Source organism: Pseudonaja textilis, chromosome 2, assembly GCF_049901715.1.
Source record: "Pseudonaja textilis isolate UNSWEBS1 chromosome 2, rPseTex1.2, whole genome shotgun sequence".
Taxonomy (NCBI): Eukaryota; Metazoa; Chordata; class Lepidosauria; order Squamata; family Elapidae; genus Pseudonaja; species Pseudonaja textilis.
The window spans coordinates 108,859,318-108,878,447 of record NC_141991.1 but is presented as its reverse complement, the minus strand read 5'-3'; the positions used below and the strand labels follow the sequence as shown (position 1 = coordinate 108,878,447).

Below are 19,130 nucleotides of genomic sequence, written 5' to 3'. Positions count from 1 at the left end.
TTGCGGTTTAGGTAGGTTGCTTGGCACAAATATGAAGCCAAATAAATCTCTGGGGATAATTCTGCTGATCCATAAGGAAAGCACGACAGTGTACTTGGCTGACCTGGCTGGACCCATAGCTTGTCTTTGATTTGTAAAAGAAAAGGAACTTCCTAGTTATTGAGTAAACGGGAGTTACCCCGGAGAATGAAGCTCTCTAGCCCTACATACAGTATTTATTCTACAATACTCGCAACGACGACACTCTTTTGTGTGAGTTGAAAAAAATACAAAAAAAGTCAGACGCTCACGCTCGGGCCCTCGACAAACGCGACACTCCCATCTTATTTGTTTATTCTGTGCCGCCATCTATTATTTGTCTTTTCAATTGCAAAAAAAATGTCCTTTCAATTTAGCCATTACCAAAACCATCGGGGCTGTTTTTTAGTCGGGCAGTTCTTTTACGGCGGTAGTAGTAACAGTGATGATTTCCCCAAGGAATAACAATGGCGAAGAAATCCACCAGCAAGCGGCCCAAGCGATCTCTGGAATGGCACCGCTTGCTCTTTCTCAGGTACGCGTCCTGTGCGTATAAAAGCAGCTTTCAACTAGTGGGCAAACGTCCCCCCGAGAAAAACGCTCCCCGCCTGGCACCGTTAGGGACTCCGCCCTTGCTCTTCGGATCCTGCCGGAATGCAAGCCACAAATCCACCTAGTGGCTAAAATGCGCCTAGAATTCCTCCGATGAAAGAACCGGAGTCGGGGGGGGCTGGGGGGATGGGGGGGTGGAGAGACAAGGAGGGAGGTCTGTCGTCCTCCCTTCCCGCCTCCTTCCCGCTCCCCTCCTGCTTCCACGTCTTTTGGCATGGATTTTCTTGCAGCAGTTCCGTGCTAGAGGTCCCCACCGAGCTGTACAAGTCGGAAAAGGCTGCATTAGGAAGCTTGCTCTTTCTTTTGTGCATCACTCAGTGAACTCGCTGCAAGAACCCTGCAGCATTCAGGTCCGGATTTCTATCCGTAACAAAGAGGCAGCACCTGCCCTCTCTTTTCAAGAAAACGAGGAGGACGAGAAAGGAGGAACGAAATCCGTGCGCCGCCTCCTTGCTCTCTTCCTTTCTCCTTGGCAGAAAGCAGACGAAAAGAGACGGAAGGTGATGCAGACAGAGAAGAAAAATTGGGGGGCTTTGAGGGTACCGCTACAGCAGCACTGATTACAACTGAACATCTGCATAGCCATTGTTTGGGCCTCAGGAATCCCGGGATCTGCCCCTGTGGTTCATCTTTGCCGATTCCCGCCTTGAAGTCTGGCGACCGATCGCTTCCTGCCTTCACCAGCGCCGTCGGTCTCTTGGAAAGGATCCTCTTGGTCTCCTCCTCCCTCCGTTTTCCTCCCATCCCTTGATTCTCTCTCACTCTGCAGTAGTCCATAGTATTATCTTTGGGAGGTCAGCCTTTCTTTGCTTGCAGCTCAATTTTGGATGTTTGCGGAGTAGAGTTCATGCTAAGCGCCGACAGGATGGATGATTTTCAGAGTGAGGAGGAGGAACCGTGGTATGACCAGCAAGACTTGGAACAAGGTAAGGAAATGTAAAAAGCATGAGCACCCCCAACTAGGGTGCGCTTCACGCAGGGGACGGCCTGAGTCATGACCCAGCAGATCCTGACAAGAGGAGAAGAAAGCTAGATTTTTTCAAAGCTTCTCATCTTTCTTTCTGGATGTCCTCTTTTGCAGTATCTCAGAGGAATTTAGTCATCAAATTGCATATGTAGCCATTCACACTGAGCCCTGGGACAACTTCAAATTAAAATACCTGTATAGACCCAGAGGAAGATTTGCTTTGCACTTGTTACTCTAATAGGCTAAAACTGATTTAGATGTTTAGGGCTCATAGGGTTTGTCCCATGCAAAAAGTCTTAAAACACCTGGCTGATTTATGTCCAATTAGCTTACTCATCCTGCTAAACTTAGTTGCTATGGTGTCAGTTGTGGACTGTTTTAATCAGAGACATCTAACCAGGAAGAATTAGGTTTTCAATTGCAAATAATCCAACAGTAAATGAGCCAAGGTTTTTTAAAAAGATAATTTGTAAAATGCAGCAAAACATTGTATTGCTTGTTTCCAGCAGTATTTTTCAATGAGTCACAGCAAATTCTGCATATCATTTTGCTGAGACATAAAAGTTTTGCCAACTTGGGTAATATCACACGGAATTTGAAAATTAATAAGTATTCAGACCATAACTTTTTGCAGCAATTACAAAATTCTGGCTTTGTATTTATCTAATTCGTATTAGATATCATCATTATTATGGTTGGATGTGCACTCAGCCAGATGTTTAAATTATTTGGCATTTTTATACACCTATCTAGTCATTCTTTAAGGGCCTAGGGATAGGCAGATGTTTGATGATAATAAAGCTATCATCTCAGGATTATTATTATTATTACATTTCCTAGAGGACTTTTTAGGAAAAATTGTTTAAAATATAAGAAATAAAATACATTTTAATTAAGTGCTGTATGCTACCCTTAGTTTCATGTGAGATGAGCATCTATATAAATACAATTAGGTTTATAATATAGGTTTAACTTTATATTAATTATTGGTCAGTTGTCTTTATTATAGAGAAAGTATCATAGTTTGAGACTTTTGTGTCACACTAATTTAAGCATATCCTAAACACTGAATCTTAAATCTAGTCAGATTATGATCTTATTCAAGGATTATCATTTGTTCCTTGTTGTTTGCATATATTCAAAATCCTAAAAGGAAAAACTTCATCCTCCAAGAAACTTGATTAAGGTAAGAACACATGAAATTATGCAAGTTGGCCTATTTCTTGAGTCAGCAGTAGTAAATTTGTTCTACAGCAGTGAGACAACCAAGAGATCTGCTTGATGACTATAAATGGAAACTTTTGCAGTACTGTGCTCTAATTTTGCATTATCATTTGAACAAGAAGTAAAATTGTGCAATATGAAGATACGTTCTTGTATGGTACTATTTGGAGAGCTAGCGCATCTTTAAATGTAAAAGTGAATATGTGCTGAAGTGGTTAAGTTGGTAATACGCCAACTGCAGCCTTAGTGGAAGGTCAGACACACAGGTTTGCACTGTATCTTGCAGGGGTATCATGGCAGCATATCAGGTTAATAAACTGTAAAAATAAATGACAAACAAGTTTTAAAAATGTAGTGTTCGTAGTAAGTACTAAAAACATAAATAATTTCCTTAAAGTCAATCTCAGTTTTGCTGACCATGGAAATATTCATAAACAGTATTGAAAACAAAAATGGAATTATTTTACACAGCTTTTTGCAGGATTTTCATTTTATGGTCTAATCCATGGGCTTGATATTTTCCGATGCTCTGCTAAGGCTAAGCAACTGTGAAGCAGGACCAATTTTGCTTAACTTTTTGACATCAGCCAAGAAACCAATGCAGAATAAATGTTGGGATTACATGGTAGGATTGCATGATGCACAAAGATGTCATGTATTAAGACTATTGTACTACATGGAGCTGCATTGAGCCTGGCTAAAACTGAAACATTGATACCCATTGTAGTGTTGTCATTTTTTGTGGGAAGTGTGGAGGCTGGTATGATGCAATATGGTTCTTAGTTATGCACTATAAAAGGAATCTAGATGCTTTCTCCATGAAGGAAAAGCAAAATTTGGCAGGGTCTCTGCTCTTCAAATTAAATGCTTTCACTTCTAAAAGCAAAATACTTTTAGAACAATGAATGTTTTGTGAACTCATCTGTAAAGAATATATTATTGCTGCTTTTCTAGTTCAGTTAATGATTTGTAAATATAAACACTTTCCATAAGTAATAGAAGCTAACCTAAAGGGTTACACAGACTAACTGCCTCTTATTGTACTGAACTATATCTGGTGGCAAAAGTATATAATATTTATAATACTTATTTGCATTTTCTTTGCTGGTTAAGCTATTGTAGTTTGAATACTCTTATGATTGTCCCAATGAACATGTAATACCAATTTTATGCTGCTTTTTATTTTTCTGGTTTCATAAATTATATTATTTTCCTAAAAACACTTATGTACACTTAGTTCCCTCTTCATCTTTCCTTGTAGCAGACTGGACAAATTAAAAATTTGATATGAATAAAATAAATTAACTTATAAAAATTTGATAGTTGATGCAAAAAACAGAACATTGCTGTTTCACCTTATAATTTCAGTGATGTCAGTCATAATAATGAAAACATTTCTGTCTCATATTTTTGACAGATTATATGGATGGTATTGTATTAAAAAAAACCTTTCCCAAATAGTTGACCTCTAGATTGTGTTGTAATGTGATTTGCATTATCTCCAACCAGCAGGAAATTCTATAGGCTCTAAGCTTGGGTGAAATTGACATTAAGAGGAATGCAATTCCAATACAGTTTTACAAAGCCTTTGGTATGGCCTCCAAAAGATACTGTTGAATTATCTTTAATACAAGAGGAAGGGGATAGTAAATAAGGAAAAATCCATGAACTGTCTAAATTTACTACAGTCAACAGCAAAATATTGTGGGAGATGAAAACATTTGGAATAAGAATGGTTTTCCGGGACTTCTTCCAGTTCTTCGGTTCTCTGGTTCTGCAGATGTGTTTTCCATAGATAATATTACTCGTTTATTTTTACGCAAGGGACATGTGAATTACTTCTTTGCATAGGATTAGATTCTTTTCAGATTTAAATCCAGTGAATATGGGTAATGAAGGATCAACAAAAATGGGCTTATTTTGTTTCTACTGGTAAATTCTCTCTTTTCTTTATACTGTACTTCTTTCATTGTTAAAAAAAAACAACAGCTGGAGATAGTGCTATAACAGCTGATTTAAACAGTACCAATAATTACCTTATTTTCTGAGTTTTGATTGAACAGTAATGCCTCCATTCAAACACAAACTACAGCCTGTAGAAAGAAATAGTTTGTTGAAATGTGTATTTTCATATATGTAATCATTCCTTCACATTCTTATTTGCTGAAGAAAGGCATTCTGGGATCAAAGTATTGCTCCTTGCTCATTTCAGGAAGTACTATGATTAGAATGCATGAACATGGGAAGAACTACGGAGGGAAGTGGCGACAGTGAGCTGTGTTTCTGACAGCTGGAAGATGATGATGTGGCTCTTTTGACATAATACAGCAGCTTTCCAAGGAATGCTTGCTAAGAGTTGTCAAGGGGGAAGAGAATTAGGAAATTTAACTGTGAAGAATCAAATAACATTTTCTAAACCTTTGCATCTTGCGAGGTTCACAATTAACTTTTCTTTAAAATGAATTGCAGTTGGAAGCCAAAACCACTTGGCTCTTGCTGGGATTTGATAGTTGCGTTCAAGAGCATGACACACACATCTCCTTTTATAATCTATTTCTATATATTGTAGCCCGCTCAGTGCCAGCCACCTTTGAAGACTTCGTGTGCTTTGTTCACTATTTCATTCTCACAGCAATCTTGTGAAATGGATTAGGCTGGCACAATACAATTGTTCCAGATTTACCAAGACAGCATATTTTAATTTCTTATACATAATTATACAGATTACTTAGCACAATCTTGATCAGATCTGCACAATATACAGCCCCACCAAGCAACTTTGTATAACCAAGCCAGCATTTCTTCAAAACTCAGTAAATCCATTGCCACCCCACCACTACGCCCCTCCCCCAAAAAACATGCTGCCAATCACTTCCAGGCCTCACTAATATCCCCCCCCCCGCTCCATCATCATTCTGCCACTAGTCATCCAGCAGTTAGGCGTGCCAGGTATTGTCGCCCATGAATATTTACAAATAAAAATGTTCACTGTTGCTCTTTTAAGTTGTCCGGGTCTGGTTTAGATCATATAAGTTCTGTTTCATCTAGCGATGAAAAAATTAGTTGCATTGCAGCAAAAATATGTGAAGGCTCTGAATTATTTTTCCTCAAGATGTTTTTATTTCATTTTCTGAAAATAGAAAATATTTTGAAATATTTTGAAAATGCCCTCCAATGAAATACTTATTTAGAATAATAAATACCATAAGACCAAATTTCATATGTGCTATCCTTTCTTTCTCCCAGGTATTTTTGGTTTGTTTGTACTAGGAAAAGATTTAACTGGCTATCCGGGTTCTCCTGTCCTGTACACGTAGGAGAAGCAGGGCAGTGCCCTTCTCCAGCGCAATAGTCAGGTGCATTTCTGTGCAACCAGCTTGGAGAAGGAAAATTCCAAAGAAAGAATGTAGTCATTGATTTGCTTGTAGCTTTGTCTAGCAATAGCATTTATACTTATATGTTTCACAGTGCTTTACAGCAGTGGCCCCCAACCTTTTTTGTGCCACGGCCCGGTACCGGCATCACAAAATGATCCGCAGCCCGGTACTGGCATCAGCACGCATGACAAGGCAAAGCGAGCCGAGCAACCGGCGAGCCAGCCGTCCCCCGCTTCTCCCCACCACCTTCAACTTCTCCTTTGTACCTTTGTCAATGGGCTTCGCTTTGGGACGGCTTTGGGATGGTCACTCGGCTCGCCTTGCCTTGGGTGCTGAAAGAATCCTCGCACCTTAGTTTCGTTCGAAGCCCCCCCTTCGATGAAACTAAGGCGCGAGGATTCTTTTAGCACCCAAAAGCTGCTTTCCAACCGGAAAAGGTCCCCAGAAGCACTTTCTCATCAAACAAGATGGCGGCGCCCAGCAAACTGGCGGCCCGGTAGGAAATGTTCCATGGACCAGTACCGGTCTGCGGCCCGGTGGTTGGGGACCCCTGTTTTACAGCCCTCCCTAAGCGGTTTATAGAGTCAGCGTATTGCCCCCAACAATCTGAGTCTAGTGCTTGTGCATATGCAAGGTCAGAGGTGGTATTCAGGTTCTGACAAGTTCTGGAGAACCGGTAACAGAAATTTTGAGTAGTTCGGAGAACTGGCAGATACCATCTCCAACTGGCCCTGGTCCCGTCCCCATCTATTCTCTGCCTCCCAGCTGATCGGCTGGGTCTTCTTTTGTTGCCCTGCACAGGAGAATGGAGCTGGAAAGCAGGTTAGTGGGGTGGGGAGGGAATGGAGATTTTACAGTATCTTTCCCCTGCCATGCCCACCAAGCCACACCCACAGAACCGGTAGTAAAAAAATAAATAAATCCCAGCACTGTGCAAGATCCAGAGTATTTCTTCTAAATAACTTTTTATGTGTGCCCATCCTGTTCACAAACTATCATTTTGGTTGTCTCCCAATTGATGTGATGGAGCAAGTTCAATGATTCCTAGCTGTGAAGTATGAATGTTGAATCCTTAATCTTTGGTGTACTATTTTCATTTTAAGTTATACAAAGCCACATTTCCTTTCATGAAACAACCGTTCAATGGGTGCAAAATCTTTCAAATGAAAAATGCTTCAAGCTTGAAATGGACTATTCTCCTATGAGCTGCTCAGAGCATCCAGTAGTGGGAGGTGCTTCAGTCTCTGCATTGTTAGGCTGAGCTTAAATTGAGGAACGCTCCTCCTCCACGTGACTCCTCCGTAGCGTTCCCCAGTTTTAGCTCAGCCTCGTGCGAAACAGGCAGTGCTTTAGCTTGCTCCTTGGCGGAACCACAACTTCATTTCAAAGACTCCTATTTGAATTTCTTTCAGGTTTGACTCGTTCCTTTCTCTCTTTAGCCTCTGCGCAATTGCTCAACTGGTCAATTAAACTAACTAGGGGAAGAGCCGTTTAGTCCCCCAGGAAGGCAGTGGGAGGCTCCGCAGCGCTTCGCGCGACCTCCCCATAGCCGGAAAATTGCCTCTGCCTATTTTAAAGCCGCTGTATTGTTTATTGCTTCCTCGTTACTTTAGCGGCTTGTTCTTGAGCTCTGAGAGTCGTATCGATCTTCCCCCACCCCCCCGAACGCCGATTGCATTTAATCAGTTTAATCTCTCCGTTCTCTCACCGTCTCCATATTTGGAGATTCGGTTTCGATTTCCCTGAAGGGAAGAGACCACTGAGTAATACAGAGCTGTATATTTACTGGCGGCCGCCATTTTGGATTGCGAAGAAACGTAGCGTAGGCCTGTTTTCTTCAATTTCCCTGCGCTGTGGGTGGGCCTGACTCTAAATAGAGGATTCCTCTAGATCCTCTTGAGTCGCTTAACCTCCTTTCCCTGGCAATTTGTTCTCGACGTTACCTCTTCTCACTAAATATTGTTGGCTTAATAAAGCCCCATAGTCTTACTCAGCGACACAGCAGCAGGCACCTAGGCCTTGCCCGCCTGTGCAAGCAAGCTGCTGCAGGCCCTATTTAATTTCTGCTCGGGCCTCAGGCATATCGAAATTTGGCTGATTGGTTGATATTTTTCTCAAAACCTGTATTGCAAGTATACTGTGGCTTCTGGAGCACTAGTGCAACAATTATAACAGCTTCATTGTTGTATCATTTTCAAGCATAACTTCATTATTAGTATTAATTTCACAATAGTAATACTAATAATTTTAATAATATAAGCAATAATTATAATAATAATAATAATATTATATTCTGTACAGTATAATATTGTAATTCATTACATTATTATCAATGAGATACGACTCCCTCTCTGTTTGGATATATACATATAGCCATTTAAAAGGGGGGGGCATTAAGAATTATCAGGGCAACCGTCTTGACTCAGATTGGACCCTGGGTGTGCCAACCACATCATATTGTCTTTTTCTACCCTATTACTATAATATATAATTTATAAGAATGGCAGATGGCAACACCTCTAAAGGCCCTTCATTGAAGGCAAAAGCCAAGACCCATCATTTGCGCAAGCAGGCTAAAGAGACCAAAGCCTCTCAAAGGGACATCTTAAGGCACCACAAGGCCCTACAAAAAGAAATTGATAAGCGCACCAGAGAAGCCCTCCCGGTGCCTCAGGCTTTACCATCCTCCAGTCCTTCTACCTCTGCTCAACCCCCCCCTCCTCTAGATCTTCCGCTCTCACCCAGGCGCAGCTTGCCCTCGCAAGGTCGACATGCTCAGACTCCCGGAACGCCAGCTAGAAGGGCGCCAGAAACCACCTTCACCCCCACAGCCCCTGGCCTTCGTCAAGAGGGTTCCCTCATTGAGGAGGTTCCAGAGAGACTAAGGACCTGGATAGAGTTGGTCATCTGCCAAGGGATTGCAGACGGAATCCAGCAAGTAACCAGGTCTAGTCATTATCCGGTGGCTCCTGACCTTGAGTCTCAGTCACTAAGATCCCTGCCCAGGTCGGACCACCACCAGGTATACTTGCAGAAGGAGACCCCCTTGCAAGGCCAGGAGGAGGAGGAGGACGAAGGGGAAATGTGCCAGTTCATGGAGGCAGATGAACCCGAAATGGGATCCATGCAGGATAGCGAGCCCCTATCAGAGGCAGACCCCCTGGAAGGGGAAATGTCTGAGGACGAGGGGCTTATCCCTGACCAGCCCGCCTTTGCGGGTTTATTCAGACCATACCTATTCAAATCTCTGTTATTCAAGGCCAAGAACATCTCAGGCCTAAGTACCCAATCACCAGGCGACACCCCCTCAACCTCAATGGAAGGTCCAGTGGACCTAATCTTTAACCAGCCTGTAGTTGAGGCTGAGGTTATACCGGTCCCACCCATTTTCTCTGATTTGGTGCAAAAGCAGCTGGCCTCTACAGCGGTACACCTGGCCCCATCTGGTCACGATAAAAAATTCTTTAACTTAGACTTAGGATTTTCAAAGTCGTTGAATACCCTGGAGGTAGACGAGCCCATAGTGGGCTTAGCATCCTCTTTAACTCCGACTGAGGCACTAGAGACTCTAAAGCCTGAGGAAAAGCAGTCCGAGTTAGCCCTGCGCAGGGCACACCAGTCAGACGCTTGGGCCATCAGATTGGCTACGGCCGCATCTTTTTTCACGAGAGCATCCATTTGTTGGCTTCGCCAACTGCAGCAACACGTACCCATGACTAACATCAGAGCACACCAGGACATCGCGAAGATTACGGCGGCTGCCGAGTTTTCAGCTGATGCCACCTACCACTCAGTTAAGTTTTCCTCTTGGGCAATCACATCACATGTCACCGCCCACCGCTTACTTTGGCTGAGACACTGGCAGGCAGATTTTAAAAATAAACCAAAGCTTGCCTCTTCCCCCTTTGTGGGAGATAAGATGTTTGGCCCCTCCCTGGACCCCTTACTTATGGAGACCCGCAACAAGAAAAAGTTTCTTCCCTCTCTGATCCGAAAATCAGATTTCAGAAACCCCCAGCCCTTTCGGAGGGGCTCCTTTCGGCCCTTCTATCAGGCCCCCATCTCCTCCAGGTATCAGACGCCCCCTTCATTTAGGTCTGGTCAATCCCAAGATAGAACTGATTCGGGGGACAGGACTAGAAGGGGCGGTCAATACAAGAGGCCTTTTCGAGGGACAGGAAGTAGGCCCTTCTGACGTCCAAGATAAGTCAAGAGAGTCTCTCCCCATTGGCGGTCGCCTTAAGTTGTTTGCGAGTCAATGGGACCATTCTACCTCTGACGCTTGGGTCAGAGACACCATTAGATTTGGTCTGACCCTTGAGTTTCACACCACTCCCCCAAATTTCTTTATGTCGTGCCCCCCTCCAAAGACCTGGTCAAGTGGAATCTAATGGATTCCGCTATCCAACACCTCCTAAATATAAAGGCCATCCAACCAGTTCCGCCTGAACAAAGAGGGTGGGGTTTTTACTCTCACCTCTTTGTTGTTCCAAAACACTCAGGGGGGTGGAGAGCAATTTTGGATTTAAAAAGGCTTAACCGTTTTTTAACTTATCGGAAATTCAAAATGCATACCTTACAATCGATATTGCTGAGTATTAGACATAGGGACGTGCTCACTTCCATTGACTTGACGGAGGCGTATTTACATATCGCTATTCGACCTTCCCATTTTAAATTTCTAAGGTTCTGTTACAACAATCACCACTTTGAATACGTGGCTCTTCCTTTCGGACTAGCCCCTGCCCCCTGAACTTTTACCAAGGTCCTCGCAGCTCTCACTGCCTATCTCAGGAATATCCCCGTTTGTCTTCAGTGTTACTTGGACGACATTTTAATTCTGTCCCCCTCCAATTCACAAGCAGCGAGGGACACCCAGGTTACCTTGGCTTCTCTCCAGGAGCACGGTTTTCTCATAAATTGGAAAAAGAGTCAAATATCTCCATTGACTCGAATAACTCATTTGGGGGCAGTTATCGACACATTGGAAGAAAAAGTCTTATCTGTCTCCAGATAGACTAATTAGCATCCAAAAATCTGTTCGGGAGATTAGGCGCTCCAGAAGGGTACCCTTACTAGATCTTTCTAAACTATTAGGAAAAATGATACCATGCATTTCTATTATTCCCTGGGCCCGTCTACACTCTAGATCCCTCCAGTGGTTCCTGCTTCGTACCAGAGATCCGGCAGAAGCAACTCCACACGCATGATCAGGGTACCTCCTAAGGTCCTCGTGTCTCTGCTTTTGTGGGCCAAACCGGTCATCAACAAGGGCTGCCTCTTCAAGGAGCCACAAAGGATTACTATCACCACAGACGCCAGCTTATTCGGATGGGGCACCCACCTGCTGTCACTCACATCCCAGGGCAGATGGTCCTCAATAGAACAGTCGTGCAGCATAAACTGGCTGGAGCTTCACGCTGTTTTCCTTGCTCTCCGCAGCTTCCTCCCCCAAGTACGAGGTCAACACATCCTCATCCTAACAGACAATGCGACAGCCAAAGCCCACATAAACAAGCAAGGGGGCACACAATCCATACAATTGATGAGAGAAGCCGAGCGCCTGTGTCACTGGGTGGAGAACAATCTTCTTTCTTTCAAGGCAGAGCACATTTCCGGCCTGTCAAACACACAAGCAGATTGGCTAAGCAGGGCCACCATAGACCAGTCAGAGTGGCACCTCCACCTGTCGCTGTTCAAAGAAGCAGCAAGGATATTCGGACAACCAGTGGTGGACCTATTTGCCTCCCCTCTCAATGCCCAGCTCCTGAGATTTTTCTCAAGATACCCATCCCATGGGGCGGAGAATTACAACGCCCTCCGCTGCCCATGGCCAAGGGGGCTCTTGTATGCATTCCACCCGCTAGCACTGGTGCCCAGGGTTATCCAGAAACTGTTACAGGAGAAAGCAGAATTACTCCTAGTGGCGCCTCACTGGCCCAGGCGACCATGGTCTGCAGACCTTTGGCAACCTTTCAGTAGCCACTCCTTGGAGGATTCCACCAGACAAGATCTCACTATCTCAGGGGCCCCTCCTACACCCAGACCCTCAATGGTTCCAATTGACCGTCTGGAGGTTGAGCGGAGCAGATTGAAGAGCGAGAAGCTCTCCAACAAAGTCATTAGCACTATTCTAGCTGCCAGTCGACCCTCAACCATCCGTATTTACAATGCCACTTGGTCCATTTTCTGCAGATGGTGTAGTAAATCCCAAATAGACCCTACTTCACCTTCTGTAGCTCAGGTTTTAGAATTTCTGCAGGAGGGACTTGATAAGTGGCTTTCCCCTAATACCCTGAAGAGGCAGGTAGCTGCACTAACATCAGTTATTTCCTGCCAAGGTTTAGCTCCCTCTCTCATCACCCTCACATACGCTCTTTCCTTAGAGGGGCTACCAATCTGAGTCCCCCAGCAGTACACCGTTACCCACCTGGGACCTTAACAAGGTCCTTCTTTCTCTCACCAAACAACCGTTTGAGCCACTGAGGGAGTCAAGTCTCCAATTTTTGACATATAAGGTAGTTTTCCTGGTAGCAATCAACTCCGCTCGTTGCATATCAGAAATCGCAGCCTTGTCTGTCAGACAAGACCTCTGCGTTTTTCATGCCAATCGGGTGGTTCTCCAATGCCTCTTTTATGCCCAAGGTCAACTCAGCTTTCCATAGAGCACAGGAGCTCATGCTCCCAAACTTCTGTCCCAGGCCTTCCCAGGAGAGGGAAAGGAAATGGCACAAGCTTAATGTTAGGCGCGCTCTGCAAACATACATCAAGCGCACTCAGTCCTTCAGAAAATCAGAAGCCTTATTTGTTTCCTTTCAGCCCAAGACACAGGGTCACAAAGTGTCTCCATCCACCATAGGCCGTTGGATAAGAGCAAAAATAGCTAGATCATATCAGGCTCAAGCCCTGCAGGTGGCATAACTGCTCACTCAACTAGGAGTGCGGCAACCTCAGTGGCTTGGGCCACTCAGACACCAATAACTGAAATCTGCCGAGCGGCAACTTGGGCCTCCCCATCACCCTTCATCAGACACTACAAAATTGATCTGTTTGCCTCCGCAGAGGCCTCATTTGGTAGACGGATTCTGCAACGGGTTCTTAGGGACCCTGAGAAGATTCCAAACCAGACGGAGTTCCTCCCGTAGGGCACGCCAAGCTTTGGTATGTCCCACTACTGTATGCTCTGAACAGCTCATAGGAGAAGGGGCATTGGTACTTACCTGATACGCCCGTTCTCTTTGAGCTGTGAAGAGCATCCAGCCCCACCCTTTTTTTCCGTCTGGTAGGCTCTTGTTTCGGCCAATGATCTTTTCTAGGTAGGTAGGGATGAGAGCACTTATTCCTCTCGCCTTCGCAAAATTGGGGAACGCTACATTCCTCAATTCAAGCTCAGCCTAAAAATGCGGAGACTGAAGCACCTCCCACTACTGGATGCTCTTCGCAGCTCAAAGAGAACGGGTGTATCAGGTAAGTACCAACGCCCCTTCTGACATCACAGGCACAATTCAGAAGTGGTTCCAACATTAGCAAACATGTTTCAGTCTTGAAATGGGCCAACATTAAAATTAAATGATTTGATTAATTTGCTATGGGCCTTAAGACTATTGAAATATTTGCAGGTTTAAAAAGTTTTGAAAAAAGCAAGAACTTAACACCTCTGGATTTTTCTGCATTTCAGTGATAAGAGTTCAGAGGAATGCTACTTAAAATACAGAAGGGCCATTTGGAAGCCTTAGCTTACCTTTCCTAAATATTTCTACTCTTCAAATGTATGGATCACATTGTCTGATTGTAAATAAAGGAAAGCAGCATGAAATATTGTTGACATAGTCTTACATCACAAATGTATTGGTGATTCTGGAAAATTAATGTTAGTCTATTGTTGCAAAGACAAGTGGAAATTTATTATGCATTCAAATCAGATTAAACATTTTTTTAATTGAAAAAGCTTCTATAATAAACCAGAAGCAGAAGTCAAAAAGCTAGCTACTTCACTTGAAAAAAATAGTCAGAAATATATTGGACATAAGGATTTCCTTACTCCTGGGTTAGTAAGGCCAAAATAAAGATTCTAATCTCTGTTTAAGGGGGTAGAAGGAGCTGAAGTATGAAAGATGGGAATCAGTATTGGATTATGTATCATCTCAGTTTTATGCTGGGAATCCTGCTCACTACACATGGTAGTTAGCAAAATAAACTTAATCAACACAAGGAAAATTACTAGTAATAGAAATTTCAAAGAAGGTGCTAAACAGTATTAGAAAATTTTCTTACTAGAGTTCAGCAATAAGGAAAATACTTATATGAAGATCCTTTTCTACATTTAATGATAAAGAATCGATTCTAAGGTGGAAAGCCTGCTAAAGCAAAAAGGCCACTGGGTTTCAATATTTTAAATTTTCTCTTTGGAAACTTAAGGACAAAATTATGAACACAGTTTAGGGTTACGAAGGCTTTTAAATTATGCATTGAACATGCAGTTTTTATACCCAATAGCAGGATCTAGGGAAAGTGATTTCCTAGGATTTGTTACCATTAATGGAAAATTTCACATGGTTGGATATACCTGATACTGATTAAACTGCAGAACCTATCATTAGCCTTGGAGGTGGATTAGGGCCTCTCAGCCAAATCAGTAACAGCATCATATACTATGAGAGGCAGTGATCATTAAATGTATAGTAACTGAATAAGTTATAGTAAAAGGTATGAAAGAAATCAGATTTGTTCTAGAGAGGAACAAAAGTGCTTAAAGATAATAATAAACAGTACAGAAAAAGAACCATATCTTTAAGTCATGAAAAGACAATATTTGATTTACGAAAGATAGAATAGTGCAATAATAAATTTGTAAAATAAATGTACATTATTTTAAATCTGAAAGGGAAGGAAAGTTATAAAATGTGTTATTCAGTAGTTTGACTTGATAACCCACTAGATATCATTTCTTTAATTTCCCTTTTAAAAATCTCTTGTCCTTCCCATTTGATTATTTTCCATAGAGCTGTCTCGAGTGTCCAGGTTGGGAGGAGCTCCAGTCTCGGCTCTCACAGGCTGAGCTTGAGATTGAGGCACGCCTCTCACCATCACGTGGTCCTCCGGGCGCGCCCCAGTTTTTTGCTCAGCCTCGTGGCAGTCAGGCTGGTTTTCCTTTGCTCCTGGTCGTTCTAGCACCTTGTGTTTTCATTTTTTTGATCAACTTGGACTCTCAGACAGCGCAGGAAACTGAGGTTTGAGCTCCCTAGGGAGCCTTTTTCTTCTAAGGGGAATTGTTTCACTATCCTTTTAAGGGAGAATCCAGCGCTTCGAGCGCTGCCCCCCTCCGATTGCTGCCTTTCGCTCCGTGCGAAGCTGCATCATTTCTTTCCTGCCTGGTTTTGTTCTTTGGCCGTTTCCCCCACGAACGCCCTCTAACCCAGGGAGATGCTTCCCTGCCTCTCCCAGGTACTTCTTTGTGGCCTCCGGGCCTTTTTAATTTCTCCTGGGTGATAGCCGCCGCTGGGGATTGCCTCATCATTGCGCCCTCCATTTTGGGCTCCCTGTGGCGTCAGCCATCTTGGGAGTGGCAGGAGTCGCCGCCATCTTGTGTGTGGCCGCATGGCCGGCGCCATTTTCAGAGGCCTATAACAGGGTTTTTCTTAATGTTTTATAGGCAGACTCCGGACTGCCTATATCCTTGCCTGTTTGCACTTAGTTTCTATCAGGCTAACCAGGGTTAGTTGGCTCTGTAGCCCTTCCCCCAGCAGGCGAGTTAGCAGCTCTGCCATCCCCCTTCCCCGGTCCGTCCGGCAGGGGTAGCTGCCTGGCGTTCAACTTTTGGCTAATTGGCTTCTGGGCTAGGCCTGCTGTGCAACAGCCTCCTATTTTAAATACAAAAAAAAAAAAAAAATTTTTTGATCAAAGGGGGTGCGAAACGTGCGCTAGGATCCCGGCCTCTACGTAGGCCGCATCCAAACGTGCAACTGTCCGAGGACCCATGATGGCACTTTACTTTAAAATTTTTGGTTGGTAGCCCCAGGGACGCCTGCCACTGCTCGAGGCCTACCTGCAGGCCGCATTGTGTTTGATTCCTGGGCAGATCCTTGGAATGTCCAAATCCCTGCTGGTACCTTGCAATCCTGCCTTGGTACTCCTCTAGATATAGGAGTCTACTGGCTACACAGTCTCTCCCCAGCAAGGGAGGTAGCAGCTCCGCCATCCCCTTCCCGGTCCGCCCGGCAGGGCGGTTTTTGGCGTCCATCTTTGGCAATTGGCTTCTGGGCTAGGCCCTACTTCTCAACAACGTGCAAAGCACCTCTGTTGCCCTTGACCTAGGGGGTGCGAAGCGAGTACTGGGTTTCCGGCCCCTGCTTAGGCTGTGTCCAGCCTTGTTAATCACCTCACGTTAATCAAGAACTTTTCCTCCTTTCTCCTCTCCAGATGGCAGACGACAATGCATCTCGTGGCACTTCCCTGAAGGCCACGGCTAAGTCTCACCACCTGCGCAAACAAGCACAGGAAACATCCAAAGCCTCTCAAAGGGATGCCCTTAGGCGACACAGGGCCCTTGAAAAGGAGATTGACAGACGCTCTAAGGAGTCAAGCTCTGTGCCTCTGGACCCTTCCAATCCCACTCCCTCTACCTCCACCCATCCTCCCTCCTCCCCTGCTCCTGCCTCTTCATCGCAGCCTGGACAGGCCCCTGAGGCCACCTTCCCCCGCTGCTGCAGGTCTGTGCCCGGAGGAGCCTCACCCACCCCCACGGTGGAAATCCCGAAAATCTCAAGCGAGTGATGGAGCTGGCCATCCGCACGGGATAGCACAACAGTTTCAGCAGCTGACCGGTCTGGCCCCTAGGCCTGAGGCCCCCGAGGCTCGAGGATCAGCAACTTCGCATGGTCAGGTAGCTCTCCACGGGGACTTGACCCTGCCCTTGGAGATGGAGGAGATGGAGGCCCAGGAACTCGGGGACCCTACCCTCTTTGGGGACGAGGAGGATCTCGAATGGGGTCTGTCGTAGACAGTGAACTCCTCTCGGGAGCAGGCCCCCAGAAGGGGACATGTCGGAGGACGAGGGCCTCTCTCCAGGCCAGCCCGCGTTTCTGGGGCTGTTTAAACCACATCTATTTAGGTCCCTCCTGTTCAAGGCCAGGAATACCTCGGGCCTGAACCCTCCCCCCACCCAACCCAGCGGCATCGGGGTTCCTCCCAATTCCATTTTCTCCCAGCCTGTGGTGGAAACCGAAGTGATTCCTGTCCCACCCATATTCTCTGACATGGTCTCAAGGCAGCTAGCCTCCTCGGGCCTCCTCCCCCTCCCAACGCCCAGGACAAGCGGTTTTTCAATCTTGAACCGCAGTTCTCTACCTTGCTCGATCCCCCGTGGGCGAGCCCGTAGTAGGTCTGGCCTCCCGCTCAACTCCCAGCGAGTCCTCGAAGCTCTCCAGCCCGAGGACAAGCGAGCTGAACTGGCCCTGCGCCGCGCTCATCCCTCTGATGCCTGGGCGGTCAGGGCCTCCACGGCCGCGTCTTTTTTCACCAGAACCTCCATCAAGTGGCTCCAGCAGCACGTCCCCGCAGCTAATCTCAGAGCGCACCAGGATATTGCCAAGATCCTGGCCGCAGGCGAGTTCTCTGCAGACGCCACCTTCCAGGCTGCAAAATTCTCCACCAGGGCCATCTCGTCCCAGGTCACTGCCCGTCGCCTTCTCTGGCTCCGCCACTGGCAGGCGGACGTAAAAACAAGGCTAAGCTAGCATCAGCCCCCATCTCTGGGGGAAGCTATTTGGACCGGTTCTCGACCCATTCCTGGCCGAGACTCGCAACAAGCGCAAATATCTCCCTTCTCTTGCTAGGAGGTCTGATTTCAGAGGTTCCTCTCCCTCTTCTTGCCAAGGTTCTTCCCGCTCTTCCTCCTTCCCCAGGTACTACTAATCATCTCCCTACAGGCCTCCCGACCGATCGGAACCAGACAGGTCCGGAGGCACCTCGTCCAGGAAGCCCTCCCGGGGATCCGGGAGAGGTTCGTTCCGTCGTTCCCGATAATGCAGTCGCCCCCAGGTGGCTGCCCCCCCCAAAAAAAAAAAAAAAAAAAGAAAGAAAGAAACAAGTATAAAAACGAGGAGAAGGAGAGCGAGAAAGCCAATCCTCTTCAGGCTTCTCGCCTAGTCTGGCTCCACTCTGACACTTAACTCCTACAAAATCTCTTTCTCTTCAGCCTTGCCCAAACTGTTGGGGAAGCCTAATCCTCATATCTGCCTTACCTCTCCATACCAAGACTCCCGGTAGACCATACGGCTCCCGGACGCAGGCTCATAGTCTGGAGCACCCTTGTCCTCCTCACCTTGCCCCAGGGCATCTGGCCGGCAACACATTTATCCCCACCCCATGTTAGCTGGGGTTCCTTCTCTGGGCCCCGGCCCACAGCCTCATAATCCAGATACACGGACCCCTTGCCCTGGTCCTCACTACTACCCTTAGTTCCCTCTGGGCGGTCCTCGGTCAGTTGGCTCTTGAGCAGGGCCGGCCGCCTCGCTCTGGGCGGAACCAAACTTGGTCCCCACTAGCACAGGTCACAGTTTGGGAACTCCTTCGTCTCCCTCCATCACTCTGACCTGGAGTTCTCTCAGGGGGTTCCCAACAGGGTCTATCCCATAACACCCTAGGGCGTCCCATCGCCACCCTCGCAACGGTGACCCTCCGGTTATTGAGGGCGCCTCCCCTCACTCTGGCTAGCTCTTCTCAGGGGAACTTCCATCCGGGGCTCCTCGTACTGGGTCCCTAACAAGGTTTTGGCCGCTCTACCTAGTCTCCTTGCCCCACGGTCTCAGTAAGCATCCGTGGCATCCCGGCAGGGCTACCTTTAGACAGCCCCGTCTCCTTCATCAGGCCCTCTCGTTGAGGCATTCCAACCTCCGAGGGGTTCTCCTGTTGGGCGTGCCCTCCAGCGGGTC

The 19,130-nt window shown here is 45.9% G+C and overlaps 1 protein-coding gene across 1 annotated transcript in view; it reads left to right on the top strand.

The window, feature by feature from the left end:
- Positions 1-846: 846 nt before the first annotated feature.
- The window catches only part of CDR2L (cerebellar degeneration related protein 2 like), a 34,921-nt gene continuing 16,637 nt past the window's right edge, over positions 847-19,130 (top strand). The window contains exon 1 of the mRNA XM_026701949.2: positions 847-1,556. Within this exon, the coding sequence (XP_026557734.1) occupies positions 1,478-1,556 (79 nt within the window). The 5' untranslated portion in view covers positions 847-1,477. The remainder of the gene's footprint in view (positions 1,557-19,130) is intronic.